The 26,071-nt window shown below is 41.7% G+C and overlaps 1 protein-coding gene across 1 annotated transcript in view; it reads right to left on the bottom strand.

Moving 5' to 3' along the window:
* HCN1 (hyperpolarization activated cyclic nucleotide gated potassium channel 1) overlaps window positions 1–26,071 on the bottom strand; it is a 313,939-nt gene that overhangs the window by 108,806 nt on the left and 179,062 nt on the right. Inside the window, 1 exon segment of the mRNA XM_028521854.2 lies at window positions 23,313–23,474. Within this exon segment, the coding sequence (XP_028377655.1) occupies window positions 23,313–23,474 (162 nt within the window).

The raw sequence follows: 26,071 nt of genomic DNA, 5'->3' as shown, positions 1-26,071 counted from the left end.
GAGAAATGTCGCCCGAGAGATCCGTCACTAGCAGTTCCATGAACTGAGTCCTTCGCCTTCTCTGAGCATCTGTCCGTTTTCGACAAGCAAATACAGGCTTCTGGAATCTGAGGTTTAATTCTGCCTCTGCAGTTTTACATTTCCACTGTTCTAAACATGCAAACGATCTGATCGACAACTCTGTGGCTCACCATTTCCTTTAGGTACCTGCCGGCCTCTTTTATGTTGCTGAGATGTTAAGGACAGAAACACTAAGGTTAAAGGGGGATGAAGGCATCATTACTGTACGTAGTCTAAGGGCAAGAGACACGAAATCCTTCGTTACGTTCTCTGTCTCCTAACCCAACTTCTCCCACCCAGCACGATGGAGCTGCAGCCCGCCTTTGCCTGCAGCCCCACTGCTCTCGCTCCCTGGCCCCCCTAGACTCCCCTGCAGGGGAGTTCCTCTGCAAGAAGGGTTCTGTTTACTACACGCTGCACGTCTGGAAGGTTCTCCTTGCTTTCCGCCAATTTCAGGTCTTCTACCCGTCTTTCAAAATTCAGCTTAATTTTTGCCTCTTCCTTGACATGACTCCCTTGGAACTGCTACAACAGTGTGCACTTGTAAAGCAGTTCACTTGCTGCCACATCCGCATCTGTTTCCGCTCCGGGCTCCCTCGCTCACCACCGCCCGGCAGCGTTTACCCGAGGGGTTAGCACATGACCCGCGTTCGGTAAAGACTCTCTGATACCCGAACTCCAAAATAGCCCCAACAGTCTCCTGGGACTTTCTTTAAATTGCATATTTCTATTTCCCTCCTGTCTTCCCAGCTCAGGTTCTCTGAGAGGAAGAACGAAGTCTATCCATCACATACTTACTTTCCCTGACCTTGCCGAGTTCACTGCTCACAAAAAGTACTTTAAAATGACAAAAAAACACATTAAAATTGTTATTAGGAATTAACTCTATGTATTAATTGCTTTGTTTTTAAAAATGCACCAAGAAACCAAGTACTAACTTTTGTAAAAATTAGAAAATTGATATTTATCTGCTGAGTAAGGTTACCTAAAAGAAGAAAAACACCCTTTTTATAAACAAATTTGCCAAAATGTTCCAAAAATTTTGGAAAAAATATTACTTTCAGTACTAACATGGCACAGAATGTTACTATTAATTTATAAATATTGGTAAACTATTCCCCAAACTGCACTGGAGGATATTTTCTTTAATAACCCTTAATGTAACCCCAGTATACATATTGCACTTGGTTTGTTGCTGATAATGTTGAACATTTATCTAAAATACAGATGGGCAACTTCAGCATTTTATACCTTTCTTAATAAATACATTTATTTAGACTTAATACATAAAAGAAGAAAATGTCTGTTGCTACTATTTATTCTGGAAAACCCTCATTTCTCTCATACTGCATGTACAAGCACATATGTATTTATGTATATATATACACACTACATACTATATACATATGGCTTACATACTAGAGAATCTGTATCGTCAGTAATGATAACATATCTTTTCAATCAAGGAGTCACTTATAATTCTTACTAAGAGTCCATAGTTTGGGCATTTGGAATGTGAACATAATGAAATCAGTGATTGAGGTCTTATTATAATTACTAGCATATAACGCCTAGTACAACCCGAGCAATAACCAACAAGTGGCTGGTGGTTTGTGATTTTCTTGACAAACCTTTACACTTGCCCCTCCTTGCAGGGATAGTATGAGATACAATGAACAGCTTGCACCTTTTGACATGTGCATCCCACCGTGAAGTGCTTGTACGATGTATATGCACATAGTACTAATTAACTCCATGGGTGGCACTTTATTTAATACTAACAAATACTATGAGATCATTTAATCAATTCAAAATCACGCATTCAATTCTTGAAGCTAAATTACAGAGGTGCATGAAACTCTAGGTGAATTCCTAGCAGCCTATGAGTGATTTTATCAAGATGGCAAGTAATATTGTGTGTACCACAGCGTGATTTAGCAGTTTCAGCAGAGACGTGGCAAAGGATGTTTTCTCTGAAGATGGCAGCAATGGAAGGAGAGAAGAAGGAGAATGAAGATTCAGAGACTAATTGCATGGAAGTGGGAACAAGGGGACAACTAACCGGGTAAAAGGCTCAGTAACGAAGTCGTGAGAGATGATGACACGTTCAAGACGTTTGGGGAAGAGCTTTGAGTGAATTCCATGCTTACGGTTTGAAATGCATTCGAATCATTGTGGCTCCTGGACCAGAAGGCTGACGTGTGACTGTGCTGGCTGGGACTCCCAGAACGATGGTGACTGAGGGTAGTGACAATGGGCATCCTTGTCTTATTCCACGTGATCCTGCTAACCCATGTCACCCCAATAAAGTTAATAAAAAAGGAAAGGCACTGTGACTGATTGTTCCTGATTGATTTGTAGACTGATTAAGGGACTCCACCGAAAGGAGAGTGAGATATGGAGTATGTCAGGAGAGAGGGGAGAACGGCCAATTAACTAGGAGATTTTCACTGTAATTTAAATATGAAATAATGATGATTTAAAACAGATGGATGCTTGGGAATGGCAGTAGAGACACACAAAGCACAGAGAATTTAGAAATTTAGAAATGCAGATCTAGAAGCACACACGAGTGATGAAGAGCACTCCTGTGATTCTGCGGCAGTAAGAAAACAGAGACTGCGTGTTTACTCCTGAGCCTGGAACAGCAAGATGCTTTCCTCCCTTCTCCGTATCTAACATTGTCACCTCTCCCTGTAGTAGTGAACGCTGCATAACTGTTCGAATCGGAAGAACACGTGTAGACAACGTGTGCTGGATCCTGTGGATGTAACTCTTACATGGCAGCACTCATGTGTATCCTGGACTGCTGGGTGCCTGTTTGCTCTGTCTCTTTTAAGGATCATTTGTTTGGAACCTCACAACCAAACGCACTGTGGAGCTAATGCCAGTGATCCGCCACAGCAAGCCCTCCCTTCTCTTCATGGGGACAGGAATTAAAACAGCATCGGCCCCGTGAGGAGCATTCAGAAGTGCTTAGATCTGCTCGCCCTGTGAACTCTGGGAAAGCTTCTCGTGGTTATGTTTGTAACTACAGAAAGAAAAAAAAAACCTTGTATTTCGGGTTCAGTCACCTGGAAAACTAAAGGAGAAGGAACAATTTTAAACTAGAATGCAGATAAAAGGAACATATAATCTGAATTCATAAACCTACAGAACTTCGTTTTGATGCCTGCCTGTACTAGGAAAGTCCCATTCAAGTAAGTCATCTTGTTGTGCTTCATATTATATGTGTATAATTCACACTACACGCCTACAGGCATTATTATCATATATAATGGGAATGGTGCTTCACGCACTCACCATTTCAAACTGTGGTGGAACTCACGCTGCACTGCTGTCTGTAACACGCAAGGCACAGACAAGCCCCCTTGCTGTGCTTGTGACGGGGCAGGGCTCCGCTGCGTGGCGCACCAGTGCTCCCACGGTCGACTCCACCTGTAGGAGCCGGGCTCACACTGCTTAGCTCTGCTTCTCTTAACATGTTTTCTTCCCAAGTTTACAGCTGCTTGTTTCCGAGATACCAGGAGCTGAATACATCACATTTTAGCTGCCCGTAAATGTCAAACCAGCCAACCCACATACACCTATTGGCTGTCCCCAGAATGCCATTCGCTGTCACACCTTCAAAAAATGGTTGCAGCCAGTGGTCTCCCAGCTTTTAGTTTGGATGATGATGATGATGATGATGATGATGATGATGATGATACCTTCCACAGTTTTCTGTGTTCATGGTTAACATTTAAGCTTATAACTGCTCAGCTAAGAGAAGTCCTTTTGCCTCCTTCTGAGACATCTGAATATTTATGTGTTCTCTCAAATGTATTCAGCCTTTGATTTTCGATAGTCCTACTTTCTCCTGCAAATTAGCGTGCAAACACCAGGTGTTTTGTTAGATCTGACCAAGTTACTCATTTCAATGACGTCATTTATGAACAAAATGTATTGTCTTCGCATTGCATTTATTCAACTATTAGATATTTCTAAGATATGGATCTGTATATCAAATGTATGGTTCCACTAAATTTGCTTTTATTTTTATGTGTGCATATTGACTACAAGTTATTTTTTAAACCTTTATAATGAAAACAAAGCATAAAATGCTTGTAAAGAAAGGAGGTCATCTGGAAGTTTGATATAAAAACTAGGAAAATGCTATCAATTTAAGAATTAGGCCATAATAATTTTGATTTGTTACCATCAGGAAACTTCCTGGTTGAAATTATGGTACAATATGTGATATCACGGTTTCTAAGTCATTTAAAGTACAAAGCATTATTTCATGTTCTTGCTCCACAAACCCTTGGCTCTGGGAACAAACCCGACTTTTCTAAGACTGTATAAAGGCAGTACTTGACCATTTTCCATTTTCAAAATTTCTGGGCATTATCTGAAGGAGAACATTATGTTTTTAGTCCTGTGAAGTCTAAATTATGGTGGAAAGAGCACAGGTTTTGGAGTGAGATGGTTCTTAAGTACAATTCTCACCGGGCTTCTCACTAGCGGTTTTACACAGGGGAGGCCGGTTAATCTCTGTGAGCCTGTATCGTCCGTCACCAAAATGGGGGGAAAAGGAGACACGTACGAAATGCAAAGTTCCTTGAACACAGTAGAAACACAACTGAAGGATACTTAAAACAACCAGAAAACGACATATTCTCACTGTGTAAAAATGGAGAATCATTGTAAAGTTTGATTATAGAAATGCTTTTCGTTTGTTCCATCCTGCTGCCGGTTCATTTCTGCTGTCCCTGCTAGGAAGTTTCAGATTTTCTCTTGCTTAAGATTTTGATTATTCTTGTCAAGAGTCATAGAGGTCATTGCTTGTCCTTCTTGTCAGACTGTCAACTTTTCAGTCATTTTCGAGCTAACTTGAGGCAATGGAAAAACATTCATTTAAAAAACATAGTCACGTCACTCTAATTTACCATGTACTCCTTACAAAACTATAAAAAATATATTATTTTAGTAAACTCTGTAGAACAAGTGGTGAACAGCTGATTTGTATTCCATTTTAATTATTAATTAATTAATTTTTTGATTTACTACTAATAAAGGCAATTACACACTTTTCGCCTAAACATTTGTGCATAATTTGTAATGACTTAATGTCTTTCATGCATTATTACGTTCACGCCTTATTGCCTTTATGAAGGCAGTAGCTGTGGGCACTCGACAGCAAGAGCGGAGCTGAGAGCCCCAAGGAACGTAGGGATGTGGCCGATCGGGAAGGGGGGCAGCGGGAAGCTGCGGCGGGGGAGGGGGGGGCGGAGTTGACCGTGGCACCCAAGAGAGGTTGTAGGAAGAAGACGAGGGAGCAGGCAGCGACGTGAGTAAGAATCGGGCCAATTACCAATGCAAAGCATATTTTTTAACCTCTAGCTGGAAACAAAAACAAGCACACACAAAAATCACCCAGTATGTCTTGTTTCTTATAAATCCCTGCACAATGAAATGAGTTACAGTAGAACAGAACTCCAGTATTTCCCGAATTCTCTGTTTCATGGCAAAGGACGTTTTCACTGAAAAAAGCACAGGTCACCATGACATCCTCAGAGACGTCACTCACGCACAACAACTTGCTGACCTGGGCTCCAGCGAAGAGACAGGCGTTAGTCCACGTCCTGTCTCCAGGCGCGGAGGCACACGGCCCCCTGCTCGCCTTCCTCTCCCTACTTCCCCTTCGGTGACCAGCCTGGTCACGGGTGCAATTTTTAGGTGCTCTGCTGAAGGTTAAAAGGTTCAGGAAGCTACACTTTTCAAACTGTTTGGTTTCCTTACTTGATGTGAAGCTAAGATGGAAAACACGTGTATTTTCTTTCTTCATCACGCGTGCAAGACCAGCCATGCTTCTGGTGTATTGTAGGTGCTCAACTAACTGAATTCAAATACAAAAAATATCCCACAGAGGAAAACTGTAAAAACTGTTGGTTTCCCCTCACTCCTACCCAATGGGATTGGTGGGGGAGGGTTAACCCAGGCGTGGTGTGTTAGCTAAATCACGTTGGAGCCGTGTCCCCATGTCACAGAGACCCGGAGGTGACCTCCTCATTTCCTATACGGTGTATTCAGCAGGGTTCATGCAAGAGTGGGCATCAAGTTACAATTCACAGAGGCCTTTCCACCTCTCTGGAGAGAATGAAAAACACATTTTAAGTTGCTTATGAGAGATTTATAGAGGTAATATTTGAGCCTCGTGACACAGAGTAATGACTTATGGAGAAAGTGGTGCCACCTTTATTTTTCTAAAGGTGTACAAGTTTATGGTCGATTGGTAACATCCCTGGAGAGCCACTTGGAGTCCACCCTGTGTACCCCAGCACTGTGTCAACGCAAAAGGCTAATGCGACTCTGGGAGGAACATCCCCGGGCAGCCGTTTGAGGCGAAACCAAGACTATTATTCTTTGCACAGTCAACAAACTTAGTCAGAAGGAATCCAGAGGGAAAATGAAACCAAAGAAATCAAAACAACAGAAAACAGAAGTTCAAGTATATATAAGTAGGGGCGGGGGGTTGACGTGCTCCAGAGAACAAAGTAAACGAGAGAATCATCGGTATGCAGAGGTGTAGGATGAGCGATATTTGGCCAGAGACTGAGCGATGATGAAAAAAGCACAGATGGACTTAATACAGACAGTTTGCTACATTTTGGCACCGGAGGACCGCATTGCCAATGGCTAATATTTTTGAGTGCTGGCCATATGCCAGATGTGCTCATTTACAGGCCGTGTTTATAAATCTTACTACAACCCAACGGAGTGCGCATCGTTGAGTTTTTGAACTTTGAAGAGAAAAATAAGGAAATTTTATCTTCATACAATACAGAGTCCCTGCTATCGGTAGTAGAGTATTCCAAGACCCTCTTCGGATGCTGGAACCCAAAGATAGTACCAAACCCTATACAGCCTATGCTTTCTCCTAGACAAACATACCTATGATAAAGCTGAATTTATCAGTTAGGCACAGGAAGAGATTAACGACAGTAACGAACAATAAAGCTGAACAGTTATAATAATATACTGCAGTAAGAGTTAGGTGAACGTGCCATTGTTAAGTAAAATAAGGGTTACCTGACCACAAGGAGTGTGATACCAGAACATTGGGTACGACAACTAAGACAGCTACTAAGTGACTAACTGGTAGGTAATGTATACAGTTGGATGAGCTGGACCAATCACATCCTGGGCAGGGCAAGGCAGGACAGCACAAGATTTCATCACGCTATTCGGAAATGGTGTATAACGTAAATCTTATGAATTGTTTATTTCTGTAATGTGACACCTGATCTTGGACTTCCCAGCCTTCTGTGAGAAATAAATATCTGTTGTTTAAGCCACCCAACCCGTGGTACCTTTCACAGCAGCCGAAGATGACTCACACACTAAATAATTGATGGAGTCCCAGACGTTGAGACAAAGGAGGTAAGCCTGTAAAGAGCCGTGGAGGCTTGGAAGTGGGCACACCTGGGTTAAACCTCAGCTGAACAATTTACAGGGGAGAGATTGACGGTTCAGACCTCCAGCTTCCTCACTGTAAAATTGGGGTTAGCCATGCGCACCCTGAGTTGGTGAAGATGAAATGAGACCATGTGCATGTAGGGGATCCTAAGATACAGTAGACACAATTGTGACGTGATATAAAGGACCAAGTCGGCAGAAGAATGCTCCCTTTAATTTGGTGTACGCTGGTGACTGATGAGATTCTTCCAGTCCTAGCCGTGGGAAGAAGGCGCATTACGTGAAAGTGATGACACGCAGCTATCCAATGCCTGACGTAACAGCTGTCGCATGAACTCCGCGATGTTCTGAACATGCCTCAGCTTCCACGACCACATTCCCTTTGTCAGAAAACTTGTCACTCTCCCGCAGAACTACAGGACATGTTCCAGCTGATAATCCAGGGGCATTCTTACCTCATTCATTACACTTTCAATAAAGCACTATCCCCATTTAGTATATTGATTCTTTTACGTAGTCAGATACCAGCAGTCCATTAAAGTGTTCCTGCAAGGTCACTGTGAAGTATTCTCCCTGTCAGTTAAGTGCAGTGTGGCCTCTTCTGAAAAGTGGCAGGTGACGGAGGGAGGAGGCAAACACGAAAAGGAGGCCCGAGTGTAACATTTTTCCTGAAACTGAATTATAATACTCCAAGAAATCTCTCTCTCTCTCTAATACAATTCCATATACATATCAGAGCGACGACAGTGCACATTTGATGAAATCAAATTTCAGATAAGAAAAGGATGTCATTTCCATGGAAATGTAATGGCCTAAATGATGATGATGATGCCTAAGCCTTCCAATTTCATACAGCGATGTAATATTTTTGGTAAGTTTTCTCTTCTATCAAAAGAAAAAGATGATAGCAAGTTAAAGTAGGAAATATTGTAAATGCTATCTCTTATCTTTTTAGAAGCAAACGAGTCAACCTGAAACCTCCCTTTAAACGCAGAGTTCTGTTTTGTGTGTCCCCGGCACCCCGCGTCCCCGAGCAAGCACAGCGAGGCACAGAACACGGCTCACAGGGCGCGGAAGGTCCTCTCCAGTTAAAGGAGGAGCACAGGAAAGCCACAGGGCATGATTATTATGATTGCAGCAGCATTTTAGAATGGATTTCTGATGTGCTCATTGGGTAACAATGCAAGTACACGGAGTGCTCTCGCAGGACTTCCTGGAAGTAAGGGCATCGAAGGAGATTAAAAGGAAGGTAAAAAGGAAAATCAAAGACTAACATTTGATATCATGACATAGATTATGATGAAGAAGCAGCTATAAGCCAGTCTGAGAAAGACAAATACCATAGGATTTCACTCATATGTGGAATCTAATGAACAGACGGATCCAACAAGCAAACTTGTTGAGACAGACTCATAGCTGGAGAGTGGAAGACAGCTGGTGGTCAGGGGCAGGGAGGTCAGGGGGCGGAGGGATTGAGGAAAACGGAAAGAGGACTCATGGACATGGACAACAGTGTGATGCCTGCTGGGGGAAGGGGGTATAAGGGGACTAACTGGTAATGGAAAAAATATAATAAAGATGAAATCAGCTTCAGTTTGGAATAAATGTTGAAACTCTCAAATAATGATGAAAGAAACATAAATCAAAGAGCTCCAACATCATCAACGGTGTGAGACTGCCAGACATCAAACATTTGTTTCGGTTTCTCTTCACTCAACATGATACTCGAGGAAATCAGGCTAAGATGCCATTATTCCTTTTACAGTACCAAGTTCAATTACAATGCAGGGCTCCCAGGGCAGGGTAATGGTACTTACAACGGTGCCTGGTACAGAGCAGACCATCAATAAGTGTTTGTTGACGGCCTAGCATAATGAAATAATGAATCCACTTAAATTATTTTGCCTTAGAGTAACATGAGGTCTGCTTAATATTTGTATCTAATTTAAGGTCTTAGGGGTCAGAGACACTCAAGCCCCTCTGCCACCCGCAATGCTAGGGAAATGTGTCCTGTGTTTTCCAATCAGTCTGACTTATCACGCAGCCCCTGGCACTCTCTGGCCCTCCCAGGGGGAGGGGCTGCTGCCCCACTGCCAGAGCTCACTGGCTCCGGTGGAGCTCACCGCGCTGCTGGGTGGTGGTGTGCCCACCCGTTCGGCTCTGATCACACATAGGCCAGCTCCGCACTGCTCTGGACCCTGCTGCCGCCCCATCCACTGGCTCGTTGCTGACTCCCTTGGGCATTTCCTCCCACATTGCATCTCAGAGCCTGGCACTGCAGCTTCCCCTGTCGATGAGACACCAGGATTCCCTCCTCTGGGTTCTCCTGTCCTGGAAGGGGCTCTCGGCTCAGAGCGCTGGGGCTCACTGAGCAATCTGTTTCACAGAGCGTAAACCCCCGACTCTTCACATGGTCTACAAGACCCTCTGTGACTTGGCTGGCCCTTGGGGGTCTCCCCGACACCATCTGGGCTCTCCTCCATCCCTCTGCTCTGGCCACACCAGTCACCTTCCCACAGGTTGTTCCTTCCTCCCGGACTCCTCCTGGCCTTCCAAATACCTGTGTAACACACGCCTTCGTTTCTTCGCATTCTCGGCTCCAGCGCCATCTTTTCAGGGATGGCATCTGAAAAGCATTCTGTCTTAAGTGGGTCTGCTTGACCCAGGTCACTGTATTCTGTTCTCGTGCTTTAGATTTATGAATAGGATTTGTGCTGTGCGAAGTAATCTTTTATGGCTCTTTATGCTGTTTCGTTTCCATTTTTTTTTCTGAGACAAGGAGAGTGCCATGAGGGCAAGACATTGTTTTCTTATCAGCCTATTTTCCCACAACATAAGCAGGTATAAAAATAGTCACTCAAAAAATAAATAAATAGACCTGACCAGTGTGGCTAAGTTGGTTGGGCATCATCACACAAAGTAAAAAGTCTCCAGTTCTATTCCCCATCTGGGCACCTGCCTGGGCTGTGGGTTTGGTCTCTGATCGGGGTACGTAAGAGAGGCAACTGATTGATGTTGCTATTCACATGGATGTGAAATAAATAAATACAATCTTCAAAATAAGTAAAAAAAATAAATGGGTGGGTAGGTAGGTAGGTAGCTAGATGCTACGTCAATGCTACTAGTGCATCCTAAGTAAATGCAAGTAAGTGGATGCAAATTAATCCTGGGGTATGGGGCGAGGGGTGTTATACCTGATGGCACATGCAATACACCCCCAAGTCTTTTTCAGTCCAGCCTGAGCACTACACGCAACTGAAGAAATCTCTCTTATGATACATTTCTAAGACACTAGACCTATTTTTGATTTTATCACTAACCTAAGGGTGATGTTACATAACCAATAACCTTATTTATCTTTAGGGGGAGGGGATGGGTGGGAGAAAGAGAGGATGAGAAACATCAAAGTGAGAGGCACATCAGTCTGCTGCCATTGGCATGCACCCCAACCGAGGACTGAACCCGCAACCCAGGCCTGTGCCCTGACCGGGAATCAAACCAGCGACCTTTCACTTTGCAGGATGACACCCACCCAAGTGAGCCACACCAGTCAGGGCACATACCCAGTAATTCATGAAGCTCTTCTTTACCTGGAATATTTAGAATCTAAAGCTTGAACTGCAGGCCCCCTGAGTCATGGTGCTATGGCTGTAGCTGCAGGGAAGTTCCAGACCTTGATCTATTCATTACCGGATTGCTCACCAGGTATTTCTCAGTAGTTGGCAGCAGGAGAAGTGAGGAAGGCACTGCCTTCAATGTTGAGAAAACCCTTTTCAACCAACTCTGCACGGTGAATTTGTAGTTTTTCGTAACTGCAAATGCATTATTTTTTCCCTTGCCATGACCAAGAATTCTCCCAATCAATGCCGAATCCTAAAACGGTCTTGTCTTTTTGTTTATTGACTTGAGAGAGAGAGAGAGAGAGAGAGAGAGAGAGGGAGGAAGAGAGGGAGACAGCACCGATTTGCTGTTCCACTTATGGACACGCACACTGATGGGTTCTCGCCCGTGCCCTGCCCGGGGATGGCAGCTGCAGCCTTGGGGAACTGGAACCAAGCTCCAGCCCCCGGAGCTGCCCGGCCAGGGCAACTGGCATGTCTTTAAAGTGTTTACTTATGTATGTTTCCTGGGCCAGCTCCTTCAAATCATAGCTGTTTGATAATGCATCATATCATTCAGACAAATTGTCAAGCCAGTTAAATTAATGTAAAAGCAATCCAAACTGATAGAAGCGGTAAACAAGTCCAGACTGAGCCACTACTGTGCGCAAGTTCCCTTCCTCTCGTTTTTCCCGGGTGTCTGTCGTCAACTAACTGGGTTTCCTGCTTTGGACGTGGGGGAGGAAGGAGGAATTCTGTGCGAGCCGGAGTCTGCAGGGAGAGACCAGAACTGGCAGTGACAAAGCCTTTCTCCCTGGCTTCGACCCTATGCACGAACTTGGATTGATCTCAGAGGTTGGACACTAAGGGTCTGCGTGATGCCCGGGCATCACTGGGCATTCATTTCCACACCATTATCAGCTGAATTTCGGGAGCAGCCCTGTCCCTGGTTCCCCGGCTGCTTTTGGTGCTGCACTCGCTCTAGCGTGCAGGTCTGTGTCACCAGGCTGCTCCTGGAGGTATTGCACTTGGCTATTCATCTAGAAATCGGTTTGCTTAGGTCAGACAAGGTTTGGGTGATACCCTTGGATCAACTTACCCTCCTTTTTTAGAATTAATTTTTCAAAAGCTAATTGCACTTGATAGTCTCAAGTTGTTTCTATGCTTCTGAAAGAATTTTCTATGTGCAGTCAAACTTATAAATAGTATTTTTAGAGAACAAAGTTTTCTGATTATTCTTATGAACTTAGTTGACCCTGAAAATAATAGAGAATTTTTTTTTTTGGTTTCAAAAGTTGGTGAAAGATTTTCCTTTCCTGTTAGGGTAAATGGAATATTATAAACTATATTAAATAACTATTTGATACTCAAGACTTTTTGGATCCCCCACTGTATAGTCAACTGTTGTATGTGACAAAGAAGCATAGCCCAGGCCACTGGAGTGGCTAAACCTGCATTAATTCTGTAGTAGAATTATTTTTAAAATAAATCTCAGCTATTTCCCCCATTTCTCTTGCCATTGAACTCTTCTGCACCAAGCTATGGGAAACTAAGTAAAAAAAACTATTTAAGGCTTTGAATAGTTATATTTTATTAATATTAATGATATGGGTTACAGATATTTGGTTAATTGGTTGTTTATTTCACATAGCTTTAACACCCTGCTCACTAAGGTTTGCTCTGCATCCTCTAAAAAATGTAATTTCACCGATTAAGATTCATAGAGAGAATGAATGAACTTATTCATTATCTCTTTTATTTCTAAATAAAGGCATAAGCATTTTTAGGAGGCTGCAGGTTCAATTTTCCATCGGCTGATTGCGATAAAAATGATCAGCAATTTTGCAAGCAGATGCATCACAATTATATCAGGGCTGACGTTATTTTTGCTGAAGTCAATTGTGAACTATGCAACTTCTTCCTTCCTTCCAATTAAACAGTAAGCCTATCTTTTTCTCATATGGTGCTCCAAGTGGAAACTTGCAAAGGATTAATTTAACCTAGAATAATATTTTTGTTAGAATTTAAAACTTTTTCTTTTTACTAGTAATAAAGAGAATACATATTTTTTAAAAGATTTTATTATTTATTTATTTTTAGAGAGGGGAGGGAGGGAGATAGAGAGAGAGAGAGAGACATCAATGTGCGGTTGCTGGGGGTCATGGCCTGCAACCCACACATGTACCCTGACTGGGAATCGAACCTGCAACACTTTGGTTTACAGCCCGCGCTCAGTCCACTGAGCTATACCAGCCAGGGCAAGATAGAATGCATATTTATAAGACAAGATATTAACGGTATATTGAAGAGGAGCCACATCTGTCTAAGTTTCTCAAAGTACTTGTCAGTGATCTGCTCTAACGCGTGACACAGTGTGATGAAGCAAATTCCGCTGCCCAGTGGAAGATTTACTGCAAAGAAAAGCACACGGCAGAGTGGGGGCCTCTGTTTCCTGTGTTTACCACCGAAGAGATTATGTGTAAAAATAATGAAATCTCTTTTGTTCTATAGGGCATAGTTCCATTCTTTCTGGCACACTCTTCATAGGTTTATACGATATTTAGGGATACTTTTCATGCTTTCTTAATACTTAAATACTCTGTTAAATAATCCAGGGAGTTCTTTGAGAAAAGTGATGATTGAAAACCAGGTTAATTGTTGATATGTCACAATGTTCTCAATTTATCTAACATACCAATGAATTTGTAAATGGATCTAAATTAGTGCAAAGGCATCATTTCAGGGAGAAAAGCAAACAACAATGAACATTTACATGTCAAAGAGATAATTAGGCACCTCTTGTTACCGAATGGCTTTGGGCAGAAACTCTGTGGCCCAGGAGGAAAGGAAACCTGCCCTGAGTGGATTAGCAACTTGGCTTTCTCTTCTCTCTTTCCTTTCATTTTCCTACAAAATAATGTGTTTATCCATCTTTTTGTTCCCCTTTCAATTTGTGGGTGACTTCCTTCCTGTAGAACACTAAGCCACTCTGGTAATGAGCCTGTTCACAGAAGGCCTTAGGATGCACATGAAGTGATAGAGAGATACATCAGAAGACGTTACACCAGGGCCTTCTCATGAGTTTTCATATACAAACATCATCGAGCTCTGTTATTTATAAGGTTTCTATATCTGTATGTTTCCTTGTATTAAAAATCTATACATTTTTGAACTTCTTTTCCATACTTTTCTAAGGGGCAATTTAAAAAAGTTTTAATTTTCTCATAAAACAAGGTAAAAATTATAGATGTTATAAATAATAACATCGATAAATAAAAACGAATGTAACCTTCAGGAGAATGACTTCTTTAAATGTTGAAGATTAATAAAAGCTTTACTTTCATTTGCCTAATGTTTACTGATGAGTGACCTGTGCCAAATGTCTATTGTTTTTCTTTTTCTTTAAGAATTGGTGACCTAGTTGAGGGCAGACATACAAAACTGGTGGACAGAACGTAATCCTCATTGAATGGAGGGTGAATTCTTTAGTTTCGGTTTGGGGGCCGTGGGAAGCTAGTCATGGCTACCGCCTGAAATGGTACTTTCCAAGCACCCTATCATTTCATTTAACCTAATAAATTGTTTTAAAATTTTTTAAAACGAGTTTATTTATTTATTTTTAGAGAGGGAAGGGAGGGAGAAAGAGAGAGAGAGAGAAACATCAATGTGCGGTTGCTGGGGGCCATGGCCTGCAACCCAGGCATGTGCCCTGACTGGGAATCGAACCTGCGACACTTTGGTTCGCAGCCCGCGCTCAATCCACTGACCTATACCGGCCAGGGTAACTCAATACATTTTTATGACTATGAATCCATAGCTAGACTTAGAACACAATAATGGTTTTTAAATCATCGAAAAGATAAAACTACAGTTCATGGCCACTTGAGATCATTCCACTGAATTCTGTCCTCATTTTACTACCATGGAAATGAAAGATGTCTCCCCCAGGAGCCCTTCCCTAACCTGCGGGCACAGGGGTACTAGGGCAGCACCTTGCTGGCTCGCAGTGGCCAAGGCTAACACAGGGGCGCTGGTGGACATGACGAGCAAATATGATAACCAATATTTTTTATCTTTAGAATATATTTAGAGAAACCTTTTGTTGACCTTATGACATATCCTAGAAAATCCTCCTGGGATACAGAGAATACGTTATCATTCCTTGCTTAGATCTTCTTATGCCTTACAAAGGTATGGTGAATTCTCCAATTTTCTTAGGTAATATTTCATCATTATCAAGCTGATTAAAACACGTGATTACAGCCCACCGCTGGCTGTGCTCATAACTGCACACGGACTACGAGATAGCGGGTTGTACGGGACAGCAAGGTGTTTATTGACTCTGCTTAGGAGGAGCCATGTTTCCGAGGCACCTCGCTGGTAACACTAGAAGGGTCTCTAGGTGTTGGTCACACAGGACCCATTTCTGTACCCTCAAAGCAAAGAGAAGACAGCTGATGATTCTAGAATGTACTCTTAAGATCCTACCTGATAAATTGCCTATGCTAGTTGGCATGAGTGGTGCTTCTTCTAGCCATTTGATTCTTGAAATTTAAGAGCTAGCCTATATAAAAACAAACATGTTTGGAACTTAGGTATTGGTCTTGGTACTGGAAAGGCAACTTAATGTAGTCACAGCCAGCGTGTAATTTAAGTAATATCCTGTATCCCTCTTTATATGGAAGTCTAATTCATGCCAACGCTTTTCCGTAATGCATATTTCATGTGAAAACAAAATACCAGATTAGCACATATTTCCATATGTTTGTTCCCATAAATGAGTGCATGTCTGAGAAGGAAGAACACGGTATGTGAGCTGTTTCTTTTGCGATGAGGTTGTGTTTCTGCCCGAGAGAGCGAGTCGCCAGGCCGGTTCCCCATTAGGCAGAAACGGGGTGACCAAGGAGAATCGCAGCACTCAGCAGGCTGCTGACCTACTTTGTATTGTAACTCACAGGACCGATGGATGCACTTTTTTTTTCACTTAAGCTACATAGTGACTTGTCAGCAAATTAGTTACCTTTTGTCAGGACTTTTAAAAAAAGACTGTTAAGGCAATGCATTCTATTTAGGAAAAAAAATCAAGAATATGATAACACAGTTTCTAATTTATAGAATTACATACCTAATGTACACTGCTAGACCTCAAGAGAGAACAACTATACTTCCAATTAAGATATTTTAGTTTCATTTCTTAGTTATGTAATCTCAGGTATATTTTTTTTCAATCAATCATGATCTAAGTAGTGCATTGGACTTTGTAACACTAAGTGAACCAATTTTAATTTTGTCTTCAGACATTTGCTAGAATATCAACAGATCATCTAATCACCCTAGCCTTCAATGTTCTCCTTATGTATGGAAACTTGTAAATGAATGATATATATATATTTTTTTCTTTAAATCATTCACTTGGAGTAGATACCGACAAACAGCTCTTTCTACCCTGGCCCCCAGCACACGTGCTGTGACTGGTACTGTCACTGATCCCGAGGTGACGGACACATCTCAGTCCCCACGCTTTGCTGCAGGTCCCTGGTCCCAACCCAGCTGATAGCACTTGACATGAATGTCCACCCACTACGTCCCCCAACCTCTCTAGTCTATACCGTCCACTCACAGCCTCGATCTCGGTCCACACGAGGCTGCCCCCAGCACGCTGCGGTGTGAGTCCGAGAAAAGCAGCACTGTCAGGGGGGCTGAATGAGAGAACATTTTTAAAAGAGCTGCATGAGGCCCTGGCTGGCATAGCTCAGTGGATTGAGCATGGGCTGGGAACCAAAGTGTCCCAGGTTCGATTCCCAGCCAGGGTACATGCCTGGGTTGCAGGCCATAACCCCCAGCAACCGCACATTGATGCCTCTCTCTCTCTCTCTCTCTCTCCCTCTCTCTCTCTCTCTCTCTCTCTCTCTCCCCCTTCCCTCTCTAAAAATAAATAAATAAAGTCTTTAAAAAAAAGAGTCTAACTCTGAAGTTATATATAAAAAAAAGAGCTGCATGAAAAGCTGCATTTTCAAGGGGCCGTGGTGTGGCAGGCCCAAGGGGGGCCCCTGGTGCCAAAGCCCTGGGGCTGCGCACACATTTTGGGGGCCTCGATTCAAATCCACACAAATGGCTTCAGCACGTCATCCCCTGCTCTGTGGACTTATAAATCTCCTTGGAGCCGAGTCTTGTTTTGATAATCTCTTGGTTTTCAGCAGTGAGAAAGAAGCTGTGTAACTAAAGTCTGGTAGAACGTGAAGCATTGAGGGGGGAGAGGTTCTGCCTCGTCCTTCACCGCTTCTCAGGGCTGCCTGGCATGGACTGGTACTCAGGGAGATCACCTAAATGAACGGATAAAAACACACGCTCGTTTCAGAGCTGAAGTACAGGGGACCTACGTGACGTGCCTGAAATCATACATGTTTCCGCGGCAGAGGCAGTTCTGGAATTCATGCATCTAATCAGTGCTGCCAGTTTTCCCCTTTTCTATTCTGCTGTCTTGGCGAGTTAGGAGGGATTAAGCTATGCTGTGTGCTGGGTGACAAATAAAAACGGGTGCGTCTGGAGAGGGCCTGGAGGGTCACAGACCAGCTTCTTACTGTGCAGACCTACGAGTGAACTAACACAGCCATTCAGAGGCCCTTGACCATGACCATCGCAGGGCCCCAGTCCACGGGAAGGGAGCTGGGAACTGAGCACAGTGCCACTGTTTGGTCATCAGTAAGTGGCCCTGCCACATGACTGGGATGAAGATACAACTGGGTAGTTCCTAGATCTTCCAGTCAAATCCTCTATGTTCTCTACACAGGTTTGATTAATTGGACCCTTGCAGTCATTTCATACCTATTCTTTTCTCTGATTTTGGTAGACGGTATGGTTTACACGTCTTACTTTTTTCCTGAAATGTGCTGATATTTACATAGAGCTGAAGAGCATTAGGAGCTCACTAATTATTTGGACTTTATGCATTTTGTGTAAGTTATAGTGCCTGTGAGTTGGTCATGTGACTACATGTTTTTGAAGATACAGTTTGATGTACAAAATACTAAAGCAAAAACCAGGCAATGAATAACATTTAAAAGGTATAATATAATAACTCCTTTATACATAATTTTCAAATGCTATTGATAACTTCCCATTTTATTTATGTCATCAGCAACAGATGTAAGGTTGGCACAGGGTCTGTGTGACATGTGGGTACATATAAGGTATATTCCCTGCCCTCCAGAATGGAATCTCTCAGGACGGAATAATGCGTGGATTCCTTCAGATCACAACAAAATAACACATCATGCATGACTACTGGTAGGCTTAAATAGAAATGTTTCTTATTGTTATAGGTCTTGTAAAGCTAAAACAAAGACATTTACAAAGCAAATACTAACAAAATAATAACAAAAATATCTTCGTGTGAATTTATTGTGATGGGTGATGACGTTTTGTTGAAACCAAATAGTTGCACACAATGTAACTACAGTGCTGTTATCACACTAGTTATCATGGGGCGGAGCATGGAGTTTAACACAGTGCAACCGTGCACTACGTAGGTAACGAGTGATTAAGTCCTCCAGCAATTTCTCCTTTCAACTACAGTGAAAATGTTGCACTACATTTAATGTATCATTTAGCTTTCATTTGGTCTAAATGGGTTGTTTACTTATTGACCCGTAAGCCAGAATTATTTTAAAAAGCACCTCATCACACAACACACGTCAACTACAAAAGCAACGTGGGCTCCCCAGTTAGGGCACTCGGCGGGCCCCAGAGTCACAATGTGCTTACCAGGAAGCCCTCCAAACCACTGCCCAGCTTCACAAGGTCACCGGGAGAAAACTGTGGGCTCCCTGAGAGTACACGTGCAGACTTCAGCCTCGGAAACATGGCTCTGGGAATGTATCACTTAGCTACAAATCCTTCTTCATTTATTCTGCAGGGTCATGCTCTGAATTACATCAAAATTCATATGCAAGTTCCAATGTGTCATAGTTTCCCTTTCTTAGTTAGATTCTTAAAATAAATATGTCATGGTATTTGTAATCTAACCCCAAAACCAGTACGTCTAATTGCTTGAACAGTGAACTAACGCCATCTCCATGCGCTCTACCTAAACTGTAGCCACAAAATATCCTGGGAATGGCAAGATTTTCAAAATTAATTATACTAGACATTCATTATCTGACTAATCCAATATTTTCATTCAGATACCATTCCATCATTCAAACAATTCCCGAATAACCCAGAAGCAAATATTACAAATGCAGGGCAAGATTAATCCCAGTTCAAGTAGCAAGTCACATACCTCCATGATGACTGGTTTGACTTTTTTAAAAAATGACATTTAAAAAATTGTCTTAGTGAGGAATTGATAAAGACTAATAAGGAAATGCCCGAGAGAAACAGAACCTACTTCTATGGAATGGAATGCAGATTACAAACTCTTCATGTAAGAATAAGTATATTGAACAAATAACCCATTAAAGATATTGTATAGTTGCAATATGGACTCTGAGTTCCTCATCACAGGACATACATGGGTAACTCGCTAATGACATATTTTTATAGACAAAAATGCAGACATAAATGTAAATATAGTTAAAGAGGATTTAAACTGTATATGGATAGAAGTAAAGATATAAGTGCAAATGTGGTTAAGAAGAATTTCTAAAAATGTAGAGAGATAAGAATATAGATATAAATATGAATATGGTTAAGAAAGATTTAAAATAATACTTAAGGATATAAATCATTTAAAATGCAAGACATGAAAGAGGAAGGCACAAAAAATTTGCTAAACTTTGTGAAAAATAATTTAGTATCAATGTGAAATGGACATTGCATGATTTTTAATCCCATAATCAAAAATAACTAGTATCACCTTCTGCATTCATCCTGATCTGGCTTCTCAAATTCTGCCTTCCAAGTTGCATTTGCTTCTCTCCACCTACATCCCAAATCAGGCTCCAGCTCAAATGCTGAGTTTCCAGTGACTGTCTACTGCAACTGGTCTGCCGTGACCAAAGCTTTCATCTTTCATTATTATTATTTTTTCAAATTCTTTTATTGTTCAGTTATAGTTGTCCCTATTTCCCCCATTACTTTCCCCTATCCTACCCAACCTCCATCTTCCATTTTCAGTCCTCCTCATTATTTTTAACTCCTCTTTGTAACCTATATAACTGTTCTTTGTAATCTATATAACACAAGATAATCTAATGTGGTTAGGAACAGATATGATGGAGTCAGGTAGCTAAGCATGCTAATCTTGGCCCTAGAATCCACACTAGCCGTGCAACAGGGGATAATTAGTTTAACTTGTGACATGGGAGATGCTGGCGTGTACCTATCTATGTTGTTGCAAGGACCCAATGAGACGGCACATCTCAAGGCACAGGGGCTTGTCTGCAGCGAGCATGCTATATGAATGTGGGGCGCTTCTTTCTCACACTGAGTGCTCCCTTTTCCTTTAGGACTCTTTTGTGTGTGAAAATGTACTTTGCTCTGTTTTGTTGTGATGGAAAGTCTTCTAGAACACAATAGCTTCAGGGTAGACGATGGTACCTCCAAGGCAAATAACACCATTGAGATTCTCTATTGGTACAAAAATGTCCTTTTTATGATTTTTGTCTCCTTCTTATCACTGATAGTCACAATTTCACATATTTTTTTATCTTTATAACTGAACGCAGACTTACATGTTTCTTATCCTCTATGTTAAACATAGAAAGAGTGCTAAATAAATGAAAAAGAAAATAATCCAGTTTCAGAAGTAAACCCGCAGCCAAGAGTAAAAAGACCCAAGAAGCAAACTGTAAAATCAGGAAAAACATTTTCCAGGCCATAATAAAGGTTAATGATGTTACATTAAACACACAAACAAATGAGCACACGCAAAGACACTTAAAGAAAAATGACTGAAACATTAACATTTTTCTTCATTAAATATGCTTATTGGTAGATGCAATAAGTAGATTGCCCTACATTATAATTACTTTATGGATACCCAAAATACTTTTTTGACAAAGACAATTGCTATTTTCTGAAAGATACCTAGGGACAATGTAAAATAACAATAATCCCCTGAAGTCTTAAATAGTAGTTGGTGTCGAGAACAAATCACCTTGTGGCAGTACTGTGACTGTTTCTATACCATTCATTCAGTCACTGCAGACCAGTGGCTTTTTCCTTCCCTCCAAATACTTTAATACTGTCTTTGTATTTTGCACACTCGTCGATACATAAAAGTGACAGGTCACTAGTCAAAGAGACGTCACAGATCTGACAAGTGAGCTTTGTTCTTAAGATCCGGAACCTGCCATACAGAACACTGCTCAAATAGAGTCCCAGCAGTGACTGCGGCGGTACACGGAACTGACTGTGCCCGGCACTGTTCTAGGCGCTGGAGACGAAGGACAGAATCACGAGACAAGGTCTTTGACCCACTGGAACTTACATGATAGTGTGGGGAATACAGACAAATATGAACAACACATAAGTGTGTGTGTGTGTGTGTGCACATGCACGTGGCTGAAATTTTAAAGAGAAAACATGAACAAATGCAGTGACAGATATCAGTGGCCAGGGGACACTTCGAGAAGCACTGACGTGTCAGCACAGTGGACGAGATGAGGGAGGCACCCGGTGAAGAATGTCAGGGCTCGAAGGGAGGGATGGAAGAAAGAAGAAAGGGAGGGGGAGGAGGGAAGTAGGTGGGCAAGAAAAGAAAAAAGAAAGAAAAACACAGCATACTTCTTAAAGTGTAATCATGTAAACCCCACTTTCCTTCCAATACAAAGCCTGAGCTAAAATTATTAGAAAAAAATGCATATTCTTAAGATGTTCATGCCTTTTCTACAATAATAAGCCAAGAAATTAATAATAGAATATTATGGGAAATGACAGGGTATTGGATATCTGCTGAAGATACACTCTTGAGACATTCTCTTAAAATTTACCTGCCATAAATGCCATACATAAGAGGAGGCTGTTCTACTGCATGGTTAAACAACATGTTGTTAAATGTAAGTGCTCTTTGACCACTCACTGGTCAGGTAAAGAAGATTTTATATATATATAAAATCTTCTATAGATCTATAGATGATCTATAGATGATGGAATACTACGCAGCCACAAAAGATGAAATATTACTATTTGTGACAACATGAATGATGCAGAGAGCACCACTCGAAGTAAAATAAGTCAGATAGGAAAGGACAAGAACCATATGACTTCACTCATGTGTGGGATATAAAACACAAAGAAACCAAGCTCATAAACACAGACAACGAAATGGTGGTTACCGGGGAGAAGGGGCGGGGTAGGGTAAAAGGGTAGAGGGGGTCGAATATGAGGTAATGCAAGGAGACTAGACCTTGGGTGGTGAGCACACAATTGAATCCATGAATGATACAGTATAAAATTGTACGCCCGAAACTTACATAACATCATTAACCAATGTTACTCCAGTAAATTGAACATAAAGACATAAAGCAATAAAATGCAATGCCAGAAGAAAACAAGAATTTACATAAAAGAATATATAACACATGTGTGTTATACATGTATTGCATGTATACATGTTAAATATTCACTATTTCAATTTTGTCGTGAGTGTTGCACTTTCTGTGACTGTGGATATACCCTGTAAGTCAAATGTACACCTCGCAGACTTTTTATATTTACATATTATTTATGCTAAAGTCTAAAGGGCACCCTGGCCATGAAGCTCTCCTTAGGAAGAGGTACTCTCTGAGATATCATCCCACGCATCTCCTCTGCTTTCCTACTGAGGCACGTGTTTCTGCGTGTTTAACTATGCTTAGCGCTGCATGTCCTGAACATGGTACATGCTAAAATCAAGTGGAAAGAAATAAGTTATTCTAAGGAGTAAGCAATTCTAAAAGAAGGTTGTGCTATGATTGTACGTGTGCACGTTTGTATGCGTACCTTTGAAATAAAATGTCTCCATGTGCACGGAGTGAGATGCCTGAAAATAGATTTGTAACACACACCTCCCCAGGAACGTTTCATGTAAACAAAATTCTGTTGTACCAAAGAAACACAACATCTGGCTTGACAACGATGGAAGCAAAAGGAAGTTGCCTCTAAACGTCTGCGGAGGAGAATTAGGTCCCTCTCAGGGGAACCCCGCGACCCCCGGGGACTGTTCAGGAAACCGTGGACGCGCAGAGTGCGGGCCGCGCGCGCGGGACCTACCACCATCTGGTTGAGCGACACCCAGCAGTCGGGCGGGAAGTCCTGCAGCAGCGGCACCAGGAACTGCAGGCAGCCGTCCCAGTGGCAGAGCAGCAGCATCATGCCGATGAGGTTGAAAATCCGCACCACGGCACTGGCCAGGTCGTACGTCATGTGGAAAATCTGCGGACAGACGGACACAGTCAACGCTGACAAACGGGGTTTTTTTTTTTAAAGTCAAGAACACCACCAATGTCAGTACTCACTGACATTATGCGCTATACGCCGTGATTTCATAAAATAGAAGAAGGACTTTTACAAAGAGAAACAGAATCACATTCCTGCATCTTTACTCCGGGTGACAACCAACTGTGGGTTCTCCAGGAAGGGCAGAGAGGATGTGAATACATTAAATGTACAGTCACGTTTCGAAAACATAGGTTTTGCCAGTCCTTTTCATTGACTGTTCTTCCGAGCATTTTAGCTGCTTTAGAACAAGGTAGCAAAACTGGCGAGTGATGGCCACCCATTTCTCGTGTCTCATTCCTTGTTAAGTTAATGGATTTGCTGAAGGGCAAAAAAAAAAATAAGCTAAGGAATAAAATTATTAACAAGTGAAGTTTAATTGTAAAACATACAGTATGATGGAGAACTAATTGCAGTTAACTTTTAGCTGTATTGCAAATATCGAATAGTGACTTTTGAGATAACTGTTTCCTGGTTTTGGTGAAAAAACAGTTGTGCAACAGTTTCTTAAAAACTAAGATTATTTCCACTTTTATTATTCGTATTATATAGTATAGGCTAGTCTTTCCTATGAACCTTTTTACTGATATTTTCATGAGTTTAATATGGCTAAATACACAGACACGATATCCTGAGATGCTTATTAGAACCACGTTTTGTATAATTTGCCAAAAGAATCGTCAGTTCTTAAAGTAAGGACAACAGGTATTGCAAAACTATCTCAGAAACAGAAAGATGTCCCCCAAAACGTACGTGTTGATTCAGAAGCCACATACCAGTAAGGGGACCTCTGTCATTCTGGGGAGATGCTGACTGAGGTGCAGAGAGGGGAGTGACGGGACAGGGGAGTTTCCCTGCTATAAAACCCCCACATCTGTCCTCAATGAACTGTTTTCTGCTTTGATGCATTTGTATTAGTCACTCTTTCTTTCAACAGTCTTCCTTTTTTTTCTTTTTTTTAAAGATTTCCTTTATTTATTTTTAGAGAGGGAAGGGAGGGAGAAAGAGAGAGAGAGAGAAAGATCAATGTGCGGTTGCTGGGGGCCGTGGCCTGCGACCCAGGCATTTTGCCCTCCCTGACTGGGAATCGAACCTGTGACGCCTTGGTTCGCAGCCAGGGCACAATCTTCCTTTTGACGCAGTGATTATAATGAACAAAAAAATCTTGCTTTGTGTACACACGGGTCTGAATTCCTTTCAGAAGTGACTCTGGGGCTCTAGGTTTAAAGGCAACATCTCGTGTATTTTGATGTTCAGACTGTTATACGCATAATTTACGAAGACACTGAGAATTTTATTTTCTTCTAAGTTATTTTTTTGTTTGTTTTTGTATTTGGCAGACCCACAGGAAAAGTCCTTTTGATGTTGCTTCCTGCGGCATTTCTTGGCAACTGAATTTGTAAATGAAAATTGTATTAACATTTTCATCAATAATTTCTCCTTAAAAGTAATACAGTAAAACATAATTAAAAAGTCTCTGCTACGAAAGTAGAAAAAAGTCAGTATGGATTTAATGTTTGTGTTTAGTAATAGAATTCTATATTCATGCCTAAGTACTTCCCGCCAAAATAGTTCAATATGTCTTTTGGGTAAGTATTGTACTGTTTGAAAATAGGGTAAAGCTACAGAATATAAACTTCTGGATCAAATAAGAAATGAGTCACCTTTCAACCCGATGCTCTGAAGTTCACAGTAACGACCGGAAACTCTCCGCCCAAGCCTGTAGCCGAGAAGCACACACGCAGCGGTCATCACCCAGTTACCAGGCTGCAGCGTGGGACCTGGGGTGCTATAGAGGGCTGGGGCCATTCGGAGCAGAGCTGAATTTTATGAACTTTCCACTTTGGTTTTTTTTATGGAATTAGGCTTTCTTTGTGAAATCTTGAGGTGAATTAAGATAAAATATGCTAATATCCATTCACTCCTTTAGGAAAACCCTATTGAAATGTTTTCTAGAGAAACATAACCACTATTTTTATAAAGGAATTTATTGGAGAAATAAAGTCTTTTATAAAATATTAGAAACTTTATCTTTTTTCTTCCCTTCCTTCCTTCCTTCCTTCCTCCTTTCCTCCCTCCCTCTTTCTTTCTTCCTTCCTTCCTTCCTTCCTTCCTTCCTTCCTTCCTTCCTTCCTTCCTTCCTTCCTTCCTTTCTTTCTTTTCTTCTTCTTTCCTCCTCCATGTGATTACCGAACCCCTATTGTATTATGGTTGTATTATAACAGAACAAAACCTAGAATTAAGCATTTCCTCTCCCCCATCTCCAGTCCCGTCCTCACAATGCTAGCATACAACGCTAGCCCAAGATGTATATACTAAGTCTGCTATAGAGAGTGCTCAGCAACAACTCACATGGTTGATTTCACAGAGTCTCCCCTTTGGTCTTAACATTATATGTTCAAATGTGATCTCACTTTATGGGGCTACCCCAAAATCGAACTATGGAAGAGGAAGAAGCAAGTTGGCTCTTTTGATACTAGTTAGTTATCAGAGGCTCTTTTCAAATAGTCAGACTCATGTGCATCCACCCTGAT

The sequence above is a fragment of the Phyllostomus discolor genome, chromosome 3 (assembly GCF_004126475.2).
Source record: "Phyllostomus discolor isolate MPI-MPIP mPhyDis1 chromosome 3, mPhyDis1.pri.v3, whole genome shotgun sequence".
Taxonomy (NCBI): domain Eukaryota; kingdom Metazoa; phylum Chordata; class Mammalia; order Chiroptera; family Phyllostomidae; genus Phyllostomus; species Phyllostomus discolor.
Note: the sequence above shows the minus strand (reverse complement) of the source record. Positions and strands in the feature narration are given on the sequence as shown.